The 14,549-nt window shown below is 34.3% G+C and overlaps 2 protein-coding genes across 10 annotated transcripts in view; both read left to right on the forward strand.

Annotated features, from left to right (window-relative positions):
- The window catches only part of LOC124301850 (protein kinase C, brain isozyme), a 48,529-nt gene extending 41,496 nt beyond the window's left edge, over positions 1 to 7,033 (forward strand). For all 5 annotated transcript variants that reach the window (XM_046757360.1, XM_046757358.1, XM_046757357.1 and 2 more), the window contains 3 exons: positions 166 to 354; positions 933 to 1,073; positions 1,366 to 7,033. In XM_046757360.1, coding sequence (XP_046613316.1) covers positions 166 to 354; positions 933 to 1,073; positions 1,366 to 1,518 — 483 coding nt within the window. In that variant the 3' untranslated portion in view covers positions 1,519 to 7,033. The remainder of the gene's footprint in view (positions 1 to 165; positions 355 to 932; positions 1,074 to 1,365) is intronic.
- Positions 7,034 to 8,515: 1,482 nt separating this feature from the next.
- Positions 8,516 to 13,456, forward strand: LOC124301849 (uncharacterized). 5 transcript variants are annotated; one of them, XM_046757354.1, is made up of 9 exons: positions 8,520 to 8,732; positions 9,026 to 9,717; positions 9,911 to 10,023; positions 10,166 to 11,821; positions 11,992 to 12,099; positions 12,219 to 12,328; positions 12,404 to 12,589; positions 12,759 to 12,915; positions 13,006 to 13,456. In XM_046757354.1, the coding sequence occupies exons 1-8, from the start codon at positions 8,721 to 8,723 to the stop codon at positions 12,894 to 12,896; spliced, it is 3,015 nt and encodes a 1,004-aa protein (XP_046613310.1). In that variant the 5' UTR covers positions 8,520 to 8,720; the 3' UTR covers positions 12,897 to 12,915; positions 13,006 to 13,456. The 5 variants fall into 5 exon arrangements, with proteins under 5 accessions (XP_046613312.1, XP_046613310.1, XP_046613308.1 ...); XM_046757352.1 differs by having other exon boundaries at positions 8,521 to 8,732; positions 12,759 to 12,878; XM_046757353.1 differs by having other exon boundaries at positions 8,521 to 8,732; positions 12,759 to 12,878; positions 13,009 to 13,456.
- The last annotated feature ends 1,093 nt before the right edge of the window (positions 13,457 to 14,549 follow it).

A 14,549-nucleotide genomic window follows, 5' to 3' on the forward strand; every position in this document is an offset into this window, starting at 1 on the left:
ACTTAATCGTAAAATAAAAATTCGTAGTCAAGCGTATAAACTATTTTCACCAGGGTGTTGACTATACTTTTTTTAAACGACTTACCGACAACCAAGATATGTCGCGCGATGGTTTTTATAATTTCTGATGCAACGTATGAATTTTTTACCCGCACGTACGTACAGATCATACTCTATCAACCGTATGGAAAATCCGTGGATTGGTGGGCGTACGGCGTTCTTTTGTACGAGATGCTTGTTGGACAGCCTCCGTTCGACGGCGAAGACGAGGAGGAATTATTCGCCGCGATAACCGATCACAACGTCAGCTACCCAAAGAGTCTTTCGAAGGAGGCGAAAGAGGCATGCAAAGGGGTGAGATGGATGTTTTAACAAAAATCGCGCGATGAGACGATACGTTACGCGTGTCGTTCGCATTTTCGAGGTGGCCGAAAATTTTTGGAAAAGAAAAAGAAAAACAAGAAAAAAAAAAAATTCCACAACATTTCCAAGTTTTTACAGAACCTAAAACCTAACATTTTTTCCCCAGTTCTAGCAAGTTACCGAAAACCTGAATCGTTCGGCTTACTAACTCTAATATATTCGTTTCGAATTTGATACGAATTTGAAGAAAAATATAATCTGAAAAAAAAAGATACTAGCACTGATGCCCGCTAAAACCTCGCAGTTGCATATTTTATTTTTTTTTAACATCGTTACTGCTACAATAAAATATATACCGAGAAAGAAAAGTTTTTTTCCGACGTGACTTTCCGTAAGAAACTTTGATTACAATGCCGGGATTATCTTGGAGTTGAGGTAAAAATTTGAAAAAAAAAAATTAGGCGATTGTTTTTCAATTATTGGAAGTTGATTTGGGGGGGATGCGGCATCGAAAATTCTTTTACATTGGATAATATTATTTATTACGCGACACGGCCTTCCTTTTTCAGTTTCTCACGAAGAATCCTAACAAGAGATTGGGTTGCGGATTACGGGGTGAAGAGGACGTGCGAAATCACGCTTTCTTCCGCCGCATAGACTGGGACAGAATCGAAAATCGAGAGGTTCAACCACCGTTCAAACCAAAAATAGTAAGCACAAGTTTGCAACGTTGTTCTAACGACGCGATTTCGGACTTTTTGTACTTTAAATTTATTAAACCGTTAATAACACATCATCGACAAATTCACATTTTGTAAATTCAACATATCCAGGTATTGTAAAGATGCAAAAATGGTAACTTTCGCTTCAACATTTCGATAAATTAACGTTTCAAACTCCAGCCTCGTTTGTCGGTAACAACCGTACCCAATTGCTAACACACACGCTGCACGCGTGTCGTTGTTCGCATAAACTCATCACTCGTTTCGTCTGCTTTATCAGAAACACAGGAAGGACGTGAGCAACTTCGACAAGCAATTTACATCGGAAAAAACGGACCTCACGCCGACCGACAAATTGTTCATGATGAACTTGGATCAAACAGAATTCATGGGCTTCTCTTTCCTAAATCCCGAGTTCGTTCAGCACATTTAATCATCCTCTTATTCGATTCTGTATCCAAATACCTACACCTATATATATACACGTATGCGTGTGTGTGTGTGTGTGTATACACACACACACACATAAAATACAACTCTATGGACGCAACGAAGTGCAGTCTTTGCGTTGTGTCTGCCAACAACAGGTTCGTATAGTACGAACCGTCGATCGTCGATTGCCAATTTAATTCCAATTGTAAAATACCTATACCTACATGTACAACAACACTTATTATACATAATATATACAAGTCTACTATAGTGCATAATACGTATAACAATAACACGCATTTACGCGAGTCTCGTGCATTGGGTTATATTCTCATTACCACTATCGTTGTTCTTATTATTACTATTATTATTATTATTATTATTATTATTATTATTGTTGTTGTTGTTGTTGTTGTCGTTACTATTACAATTATTTGCCACTATTATATTATTGATCGTTATATTAGCAACACCAAAACGGAGAGACGTCTCCGATTTAGATTGTTGTATGTACACATGCCTACTATACGTATGCATTTACCTCATCAGTATAGTTATTATACCATACGGGTTATTATATATATATATATATTATATATATATATATACCTATATATACCATTGCCTTCCAGAATTGCGTATTGAACCGTCATTGGTATGGGTATACGTATACAAAGATATTACTGTACGAGTTCGTCACCCCCCATTTTTCTTTCATGCTTTTTTTTTCTTTTTCTTTTTTTCTTTTTGATTCTTCCGTTTCTTTCATTTTTATTTTTCTTCTCTTTTATCTTTGAATTAAAACTACACACATATATGTATATATATATTGCGATCTTCTCTATTGACCATCGTTGATGTTACAAATTGTTTGATCGATTCGTTAAAAATGAATTATTGTATGTATAGATGACCGTTTTCTTTACGCGCACTTGTATCGTGTTGTTCTTATTATTGTTGTTATTATTATTATTATAATTATCATTACCATTATCATTATCATTATTATTATTGTTCTTGTTGTTGTTATTAATATTATACGTATACACTTATGGTAGGTATGTAGTTCGCGTGGTAGAAGTTTATTAGCAATTAATAGGTAATAAAATAAGCGTATTAGTGAAGAAAATAATATATTTAATATTTATTATTATTATCCGGTGCAGACAGCAGTAGTTGTTTAATATAACGAGAATGACGAAGCAAAAACAAAAGAAAAAGAAAAAAAAAACCAATACGAAGGAAAACAAAAAAAAAAAAAAAAAACTCCAACAAAAACAGTTGAATCTATTCACCGTATATTATATTATTATGAATTTCACTATTATAATGTATATTATACATATACAGTATAGGTAGAAGGAGCAGTGATAGAAAGTATAAATTAATACGTTTTTCTTCCTATTGAATTATTCATCTCTGAACTTGTATAATTCTGCTATACCTATGAGAATTTGAAGGAACAAAGTTATTTCAGAACATAATATATACATATATTAAACATGTATATATATATACTATACGATATACAAAGAAAATGATATTATATCTACTACATTATACTGTATGCATATATAGTGTATAGTCTTTTCACAAACATTACATAACGTAACATAAAATGCATTGTGCATTACACGTCAGAGGTATGTATTAATTCCTGATCTCGTATATTATCGTGTATAATTAAAATCAGTTTGTATCGTGACTGATTTTTCCTAAACCGCGCGAGCAAATCAATAATAGAATTAATAAAACAATATTGAAACATTGTTATAAGTGTAAAAGGGGGGAGAATGGAACAAGTGTGGCAACATGTTCATTAAATTTACGGACGATGCGTTCCAAGGATCAATCGTCACAGCCCCGTAAAATAAATCTACATCATCGTCATCGATCATCTTTGTCGACATCTACTTGAGAAAAATTTGAATTCGTGAAAAAAAAAAAAAAAAAAAAACCGTCAAATTTGCGGATGCGAAACGGGGTAATCAATAGCGACCTAAATTTTTCTCGCCTTGAGGGAGGTGGTGGGGGGTTTGAGTTTAAGGGCTTTATTATTCAGGGTTTCAAGAAAATTTTTGAATTTTTTCACCGAAATTAATAACAAAATAACTCGAGGGCGTTTGCGTTGGCTCATCTCCTGACATCACCGTCCAACTTGTAGGAGATGGAAAAATTTTCTTGCGTCAAAAACACCTTTTCGGGTTCGATCTCGTGGCCCGAATGTAGGACAAATTTTTTTTCTTCAAATACATACGATAACGAATAACAAAAAAATTCCATTTTTCGACCGAAAGATTGTCGAAAACAAATTTGTGTAAAAAATATTCTGGGATTGAAATTCGAAAATCTAGCCACGAGCTCGAATCGATCGACATGTTTTTAAAGATGGTGTGAAAATTTCAAGTCGATCGGATAAAAATTGACCGAGGAATCTGCGCCACCGATTTGGAAAACGTGCTCGTTCACTCACATTGCGCTATTCAATCATTTTCTAATTAAATTCGGTGAAAAAATTTTTAAACTTTCCTCAAACTACAAATAATAAAGGCCTCAAACTCAAATTGCCCCAAGTGCTTTCCACTTTCTTTAAAAAAAAAAAAAAGAAAAAAGAAAAGACTCATAAAAATAGGTATGATTTTAGACCCCCTCCTTTAAATTTCCACCCCTTTATAAAGAAGCTTGCGGAACTTGGTAATGGAGTAAAAAAAAAAAAAAAATCACAAATTAACCGTTTCACCATTAACAAATTTCAACGTACATTCTTTCGCGTTACACTCAAAATTGGCGTACGAATTGTGAATAAAATAAGAATCATTTGAAAGTATCCTAATTCTATGATATATCGCACTATAAATATTACTTAAATGATAGTCTCGTTTTAATAATATCGCCCATAACTTGCCCCAAACTCCCCTGTGAAAAAAAAAACAAAACAAAACAAAAATTAAAAAACAAAAAAAAAATCAAGTATTCTACCACCAAACATAGCTTGTGTTTACCTTGAACATATCATGTACCGTTAATATATAATTGTGTACAATGTTTATGCAGATATGAATATATACCTACACACATATATATATATATGTGTGTGTGTGTGTGTATATACGTATGTGTATACGTATAATACAATAGGATTAAAGGGACATTACGTATGTAATTAATTAAGAGTCAATCGGTTCAGTGGCAATACAATACATCCATCCCTTCGTGAGTGCGGCAATGATCCAATGATCCACGAATAGATGTATAAATAATACTCACAATGACACACCGAACAAACGCACCCTGAATTTTACCCCGTTTGCCAAAACCGGTCACACCGGTGACGTATTTTCGAATTAACGTAGATTATATCGTCACGTTACAACTTTGCGATTAGCTGCGAAAAACAAAAAAAAAAAAAATTAAATAAAAATATGAAAAAATTAAAAAAAAAAAACAAAATGGAAAAAAAAAATCTCTACCCGCGTTGAAGGTATTAATTACGTAATGTATAAAACACTGGCTAACCCTTTGAGTCACAGTGACAAGTATTCTCACCACTTTTTTTTTCGCTTTTTTATTTGCTATTTCCGATGGTGTACCAACAGGTTTTCAATACTCGTGATTAATAATTGCGATTTAATGTAAATTATTGTTGTTGGAAACGAATTGATTGAAAAAAAAAATCGTGAAAATTGAAGGAATGATTCATTTCCGGGGTAAGTTACACATCCACACGTATAAATGCTTTACAGAAATTGTGAGTTTTTGGGATCGCTGATTAAGAATCCGAAATGGTATTTAAAAAATTCAACGTGGCCGATCCAATATGGCGGTCCCGAAGACCGTACAAATATACTATCTGGTTATAAAAGTTGACTCAGCACAATAATATGTGACTCAAAGGGTTAATTACACCGTATATAACGACTTATAATCGGTTTTCATTGATTAAGATAAAATAAATACACCCGTATTGTCAAAAACGTGCACCGCAAAAAAACAAAAAAAAAACAAAAAAAAAAACAAAAACAAAAAAAGAACCGTATATTATATTCTCATTCAAAATCTCTATTCTTATATAACACACATCTCAAAAGTCTCAAGTCTTCCAAGTCTTCTTGTTTTGGCAAATGCTGTTATTGCGTGTACGTGATCTTACAATACATGTAATACCACCTCTTACAACTTTCATTGTAGGCACCTACTTCATAACAATATACTCTATGCACGATACGATAAAATTATCGTGCTTTAAACCGACGTCTTGACAAAATCTTTATATACATATATATATATATATGTACCCGATTCTTTCTACACACGATTCACGTACGTAATAATCTACATGAATGCCCGTATGCGTAGGGAACTCGTTTTTGATTAAAAAAAAAAAAAATAATAAAAATTTTCGTTAAATTAAACCTCGTATGTAAATACATACGTAAATAAATATGCGACCCCTGCATACATGATCTATTCGTATAATCCAAGTTTTCGACTCACTCTGTTAAAAAATACGAGCTCAATTCCCACGCTAACCTTGTTATACATATAATAATACCATAAAAAAAAAAAAAAAAAATTTACTATCGGTCTGTTATATGAACGAGTACGATATGCGTATGATATTTATTGAACCTAGTAGTGACGACAGGCAAAAAAAAAAAAAAAAAAAAAAGTAAAGAAAAACAGTATAATAATTGGAAGAAAAAGAAAGCGGAGAAAACGACAAAAAAAAAATAAATAAATAAACAAAATAAAATAACATTCTATTAGAGCCTGTACGGAGGACGGATAACGTATAACTCCTTATAGACACATTCTCAAATTCCTAATAAATATACATGCGTATGAAACTTAATGTTTTTACATATAATATTTAAATTGTTTAGATTAATAGAAAAAAAAAGAAAAGAAAAGAAAAGAGAAAAAAAAAACTTGATTGAAACTCTCGAAATCGTAACTTCTATTTTTCAAAATATAATATTTAAATACAAGTGCGAATGAAACCGATGTTTGTTATATATATATATATATTATATATATAACTAACTAGTTACTCTTGTGATTGTAAAGAGGGATTATAAGAAAGAAAAAAAAAATTGAACAAATGAAAAGATAAATAAATAAGTATTAAGTTAATTAACTCGACATTGTTTGGATCAAATATAATGTTACTATTATGCGTATTATATTACTATAAATAAATATGTACATATACATATTGTATGCATAATTATATGTATAATATAATTGTCTATACAATGTGTATACATAATATGAAAAATCTATAGCAAGTATTACATATAATTGTGTGTTTTAAATATAGTTTCGAGGTTCACGCGTACGAATAATTATATCTTTCAAATTTCAACTTTCTTTGAACATACTTTCATAATTTCGTTACAATTCAACTATTAACTGATGCTCTCTCTGCCCGAATCTACTCGATCGCATAATATCAACGACCCACGACTCTGCACATACAATTTCACTTCGTGTGAGTATAGTGAAGAAGAAGAAAGTCAAAAAAAAAAAAAAAAAAAAAAAAAAAACAAGCAAAATGCAGTGAAAGAATTACACTAGCCAAACCCGTTATATTTAATTGCGCTCTCTTACCACCCTTCACTCACCCCTGTTGAACTGTTCACATTACTTTTATCACGCTATTAAACTAAATGTCTTCCTACGTATAAATATTTGTTTGGTGTTTATTTACATTGTATAATCATATAATAGATATACCCTTTAAAAAAAAAGAAGTAATAATAATTAAAAAAAAAAACCCGTAAGTGATGTCATAATGAACTTGGCTACCCTTTTAAAAAGAAAAAAAATAACGTTAATAAATAAATAAATAATAATAACAATGATAATAATAATAATAATAATAATAATAATAATAATAATAATAATAATAAAAGCAGTAATAATTCTTTATAATATACATATATATATTGTAAAACTTATGGTGAAATTGAAATTGTTCAGCTCGTACTAAGAGAATAAAAAAAATAAAAAAAACAAAAGGAAAGAAAAATAAAATTAAATACTCTGGTAGAAATCTGTATACGTATACCTACTATATTATATTATATACATTACAGGATGATATACTGTGTTACTAATATATAAGCAAGCCGATAATTCAGGACGATCAGAACTTGAGATATATAATCTTATTTCGCCTTCACGTACATATTTAAGAAATAAATAAATAAATAAATAAATAATAAATAAATAAAACTGTATTATTAGATTTATCGTAACACGGCGTTCGACCGTATGAATAAATAAAACTCTATTATAACACTTTACGCATTATTATAATTAATTGACAACGACCCAGTGAGTAGCAGGCAGTATAAAAAGAAAAAAAAAAGACAAGCCGGAAAAACGGATGAGAATCTGTCGGTCTGTAGCGACAAATTTACGCAATGATCTCGAAAACGGTCGAGTGAAATATCTCTGAGACTGATCGGAATTGGCAGTAAAATGAAAAAGTTTTGTAAGACATAAAGATTTATAAATATTTTAAATGGGAAAAACCGCAATCGTTTATTTACAAAAAAAAAAAAAAAAAAATTAATAAGGAAGAAAAAGTATACGTTTGTCGGTAAGACATTGAAAAATTCATTTATTTCCGGTATAACTGAAAGTTGAAATTAAACGGCACATGACAATTTTTAATGACCGTTATTTGATCGTGAAATTCTGTAATTTTAAAAATCTTTCATCGAACCGTTTCCGAGATCATCGCTAGAATTAGTCGGACGGATCGACGGACCAACATTTTTCTAGAAGAAAACCTGTTCTTCGAATTCGTAGAGATTCGTCGAAATCGCAAGAAGTCATTTTCCAACAAAAACGTTGATTGTTAAATTTCCCATCAATGTCGCACTGTAAATCTTTTGTTAATTATTGTACAGTTCGCGCTTTAAATTTTTCATCGATCATTCTGTCGTAAAAGGGGGGAAGCGTATGTCATATTGCCTGAATTACGGCGCAGCCCAGCTTTTTCCCCCGCATTAAAATTTTTCCAAATAAAGATCGTAGTTGTACGAATAGTTTACACGGTTGGTACATGTTTGTATATTTGTATTTATACGATGATCGAGATTCGTGGTGCTAAGGGTTGAGAAGGAGCTACTTCAAGTGTACATAAATAAGGGAGAAAAGCTTCGATACAAATTATACGAATGGTGATTGGAAATGGCAGAGCAGGTAAAAGTCGTTATTTACTAATTGAAGTAAACCCGTGTAACAATTAAATAAATTCACGAGTTCAAACCTCGTCGATTTCGAAGTCATTAAGTCGATAACCGGCGCAGTTACGATAGATTTAATTGCAAATGTGAGTAAATACGAATTGAATTCTGATTCAATGGGCAAATAGATTGAGCTTTGGACGCGGGTAAGATTCTAACCTAAAATTCAGACCCACCGGCATCTGCGTTTAACTTCGTGACAATCGTGTAAAATCTAAACCTAAACGGCTGATTGTGTGAAATTTTCAGGAAAAATCGTTCAAGGCTTTGCAGGATGACGAGCGGCTGAAAAAGTTACAGCGTCGTTTAAAACTTAACCAAATCAAAGGACTCAACAGCTCGCTGCGACTATTATCGTCTCCTCAATCGTCGATGTCAGTAATATCGAGCATTCAAGGAGACAGCGCTTTGTCCGACGTTAGCTACTGCAGTCCGTCGCACAACTCGTCGAGAACGGGAAGCGTCATAACTTCGAGTATTAACTTCAGAAAAGTTCCGTCAAAGAATCTAAACACACAAGGACCGGTCGATCCCGGTACCTCGTCGGTAATTGAACAGAGTCTGGATAGTCAAAAGATGAATAACGACAGAGCCATGATGCCACCTCCATCCCTGGCTGTTGATGTTCGTAAAAAACAATCTTTGGAAGTCGCAAAGCAGAATAAATACCATCACAATTCGAACGAGGCTCTCAATCGCGCTACGGGTACATCGCCGGTACCCAACTACGACGGTAAAGCTTCGTGCGGTCCCCGTAACTCTGACAACTCTATTCGACGCGACACGCCTTTTACCGAACATGACACGACGGTAAATGGTGGATCTCCGAAAGAGGGAACTAGAAGTAACGAAACTTCCAAACGAAATGGTAGAGTGTTCACGAATTGGATCGTCAGATTGAACGATCACGGGCAAATATGCATCAAAGGAAAAATGGAAAGGTATGAGAATATTTGTTTTTTTTTTTTTATCGATTCTCTAGACGGCCTGCGTTATTCAGACAGATTAATTGCGAGATTATTTTTTTTTAACACTCGTCGATACTCGAGAAACAAGTTGAACTTCCTTAAGTGATATTAAATGATTCTAAACCATTTGAATAGGGTGACTGATACAATATGATTTTAAACGCAGCGGAGAACACGTGCGGAGCAAAGCTGTGAAAAAGAGACTGAATGCAACGACAGTGCTCTCTGTAATGCATCACAAGTATCATCTGTTGGGAAACATACACGATTTAAAGGAGGGTGAGCAACTTTGACGGAATCTTTAACGTGTCATTAATTAGTAATAATTTTAATCAAAATAATATATGTATTCGTTATCGCGTACTGTATGTTGCGATTGACCCACAAGTTAAAAAAAATTTCCTTTCTTTCCCTTCAACAGAACTCCCGGAGTACATTCGTGGTAAATTTTTCAACGGTTTTCCCACGGACTGGGAGAATGTCCGACAAATATGGCAGAGCTATGTCGCGTCAGACTGCAGCCAACGATTTAGATGGCCAAGACCGATAGCTGATAGTGACGATGATCTACTAAGCGATATCACAGATTTACCAGTCTTAAATTCAACAAAGACTGAAACAATACTTAAAGCTTCCTCATCGACCGTCCCATCTAACGAGCTTGCCACAAAAAAAACAACGAACAGACCACGGATAGAAACTGCTCCAGAATCTGGAATAAGTGAAATAGATGTGGATATCGGATTCGTTCGGTCAGCGGCAATTGAGAGTTCTAGTGTTCGAGCTAAAATGACAGAGGCATTGCAAACCAGTGGTAAAAATTGCGTGGACCAAACAAGCCAAACTCTGGTCGACCTTTTGAAAAGTAATAATCAACCGACAAGTACAAATATATTGTCCAAAGAGGAACCTGTCTTACAAAAATCTGCCAACATGATTCCAAAATGGAAAATTGATGTCATAGTCGATAATCTGATGAATAAAAATTGTTCCATTGAATATATTCAAAAAGTTATCGAAGCTATCAATTGCATCAATGAGTTGTTTACAATGTCATGCACAGACAATAACCAAACTACATCCGATAAAGGTATTTCTGTAAATGAGAGCAACGTAGAAAAGGTAAACGTCTCGAGAGATAGAAGCAATTCCAATTTTCAAAATACAAAACAAACAGCGGCGACGATATCCCGTTGCAGTTCCTTGTCTTTGGCTAGCTCCAGCGAATCTGAACCAGAGTTACCACCAAAAAACAACACATTTATGTGCCAGGAATTGGCCAGGTTGAGAAATAATAAAAGTACCAATTGCAAATCACCGGAATCACTGAAAAGCCAAATTTCTTCAATTACGCAAAAAAGCGTCTCGCGTAACAACCTAAGCGATTCTACTCTGACCAAGGCACCGACTCCGAAACATGATGGTAATCACCAGAAACGCAAAGATAATTGGGCAGCGCCATGTCTGGGGACACCGACGATGTCTAGAATTGAAAGTCCAGGGAAATCAAGTAAAAAAAGTCGTTACAATGAGAAATTAATCTTTGACACTACGGATTCTGATACGGATTTGGCGGGTCAAAATAATGAAAGAACTGGTTTGGTTAATAATTCATATCCAGGTAACAAAGCTTTTAGAAGAGTCTTAGGACCAAAACGTTCGGCTGTACCGAATGAAAAAATAGTCAATAAAAGTAAAGGTATATCTGGTGAGGTTGATTCCGATATTTCGATTATTGATTCTTGTATTGGGCCTTGTCAAAAGACTACTGCAGTTAATATAGATAGAACACACGACTCGAGCAAACACGATCATCGTAAAGAAACGCCTATTGAAAATTTCGAACTCGTGAACAATGAACGCAATGATCACGTTCAATCCGGTAATGGATTACCCAAAGGTCCTGAAAAGTCACTCGATACGAGCGATCCAAATGTGACACCCCAACAAATCGGTGACTCTTGCACTGTTCGGTTAACTAAAATAAACCTGGATCAGCATAACGCTAGTGCAAATAACAATGGAACACCCTCTAGATCGGAGAGAATAGCATCCTTACGCAAGCGTCGTAAAGTGGGTAAATATGCCGTAATCGTTACCTGACTTTTGTATACTAGAGATTGAAATACAATAATTGGAAGCTATCTATATCAACATACTGATGTTCCGACTCTAAAATGAGCTAATTTTTTACACCCTTCATACATTGTAAGCGTACAGACTTATTTCCGTCTAATTTTATTGCAGACAGCGGTCGTGGGAACGATGAACTGCCTGAAAGTGATTCGGAGAATTTTAGCTTGCGAATGAGTTCTCGGGGCCGTCGTATACTACCACGCCTAGATTATTGGAACGGTATGTTTTTGGTAGAAAATTTTTAAACCAAACTCGGAAAATTATTCAGAATAATCTGTGTAAACGTTAAAATTGACTCTCAACTTGTTTTAATTTTAACTATTTCTTTTGTTATCAAGGTGAAAGAGTTTTCCTAAGAGATCAGAAATTAGTCTACAGTCCAGGTATGCCTGACACAACCTTGTCATCGGCAAATTCTAATATTTCGAAAAAGTTATTGATCTCACCTGTAAGTTCAATCGGCATATCGTTAGCTTTTCGATAATATAGAAACACTTTACGAATGATTTTATCTTCAACACAGAACAAAACAACGCTCTCTGAACCAACGTTATCACAAGCCACTGCTAAGAACTTGAACAGAACACCGAAAGTCTCAAAAGACTGGTCACAATTTGAGAATGAACATAGAAACAGAAATGCTTCAAGCAATACAGGAATTCTATCGGAAATAACAGAGAACCAGCGGCCAACCAGTCACCACTCATGGGTAACGACAACGCATTAGTTTATCATCATCGTCATCATCATCTATCAGATTTCATCTTCCAAATAATTAAACCTTAACTGCTGTAATCGACAGTCCAAATCAGATGATGCAAAATTTACATGCAAAGTGGGAACCAATCTTATGGGAGAAATATCATATTCATTTTCAGACACATGATAGGAGGAGCAACAGAAGATTACACGATAAGTCACTATCAAATGAAAAGCAAACCAGGAGAACAACACAACGTCATGGACCGTCAAGCAGCGAGGAGGAGGCAACGCCTGTGGTACGTACAACAAGTTGAAGATAGCCGGACAATTTGGGTTAAATTGTATTCACCGATTAATAAATTAGGTGTTCGTGAATTTTGACTAGGTGTGCAATTGAATTTTTAAGAAAAATTAATTTTTTAGCAGGTCACCAGAAGGAAGAGACGAAGAATGTACTGAAAAACAATATTGATTCTAGAAACAGATTCGATGTTGAATCCATTTTAAGAGGAGCATAAAATATTCGTGTTAGTTGGTATCCTAACAAATCGCGGTATGTTTTACCAATTAAGTTAAGCTAAGAAACGATTGTCGAGTAGAAATTAAGACTCCTTTCATAATCGGCGATTTGAATATCTTATAACGTTTGTCCACAGCAATTAGTATCGTGTGGTTTATTCAACTATGTGCTTAGGATATTAAGATACAAACTTTTATCTTTTTAATTCACAAAGCTAACATTTAAGCGATTCATTCGTGGAAACAATTTATATTTACGATCACCGGTGGCTGCTAGTCAAACAAAAACCATGTAAACCACAGGAATCGAAGTCAATAAATGAGCAGGGTTTTTTTTGCCGTTCTGTGCTTTTAATTATTGTTTATAATATCATTACAACCCCCAAATTTTCACACATAATCGTTGTACTTTGTCGTTTCTTTTTTTGTCATTATTACAGCATGTGTTCATTTAAAAATTAAGTCATGAAACTCACCGACTCTGCGAACGATCTGTTTTTTCTGAATCCATCCACGTACGTAGATCTGCTCTTATTCCAAAGTCCCTGTCGTTGAACTTGATTTTTTTTCACAATGAATTATTCAACAGCGGGAATGAAGATTTCAAATATTCAAGTTATTCAGTACGAAAAGTCACACTCGCGAATAATGATCAAAATATTTTTTCGCGTTCACAAATAACAAACAAAAAAAAAAAAAAATAACCCTTCAGTAAACTTACGCTAATCTCGCCTGCGTGTGAAAAACTATATCCACGAATAATGCACGCAACAGATTTCTTTAGCACAAGAAAGTAACATTAATTCAACTTACAGGGATCGGAATTCTAGAAACAAAAGAAAGAAGAAAAAAAAAAAACTATTAAAACCATCTCCCGAATTTCAGTTTTTAGAATTATTGCCGTACGTCTAGATGTAAATTATTTACGAAGATATTACATCAATTGTTTTCACTCGCGGTACGCAAAATGAATCGATATACATCGTAAATAGGTAAAAAAAGTTTCGAATAAGATATACGAACACGACAACCACCATGCACTGCACAATTCGTAGAAACTACTTAAACCACACGTACGAGTCTCACGCACTTCTATTAAGCGTTAAAATGCGTCGAATTAATCACTCACAAACATTCCAGGCATACAGATCGACTTCGATATACGTTTATAAGTACGTGAATACGTATTTGGGTACGAATATAACCGCCCGAAGAGAAATTACGACGCTCCGACGAACAGATCCGTACCTCACGACCGCCGCTTGTCAACTGTTCTGATCTTCGCACGGAAGAATTTTCGTTGGTCGCTTTGAATCGAGCGTGGCTGTCTTTTGTTTACCGCGGTTTCAGAACCGCTCGCGACGACCCTAACGGCTGTAATACCGAACTAGAAGTTTTCATTTAAAATCTGGACAATCGTGCTCTGCGTAAATGATTTTACGAAAAGA

This window comes from Neodiprion virginianus, chromosome 4, assembly GCF_021901495.1.
Source record: "Neodiprion virginianus isolate iyNeoVirg1 chromosome 4, iyNeoVirg1.1, whole genome shotgun sequence".
In the NCBI taxonomy this organism is placed as follows: Eukaryota; Metazoa; Arthropoda; class Insecta; order Hymenoptera; family Diprionidae; genus Neodiprion; species Neodiprion virginianus.

What these genes read in the sequence shown, in the direction of transcription:
- LOC124301849 (XM_046757352.1), top strand. An exon ending in CATACACGATTTAAAGGAGG is followed by an intron (nt 10,024 to 10,165) that starts GTGAGCAACTTT and finishes TCCCTTCAACAG; the next exon opens with AACTCCCGGAGTACATTCGT. An exon ending in ACGCCTAGATTATTGGAACG is followed by an intron (nt 12,100 to 12,218) that starts GTATGTTTTTGG and finishes TTTGTTATCAAG; the next exon opens with GTGAAAGAGTTTTCCTAAGA.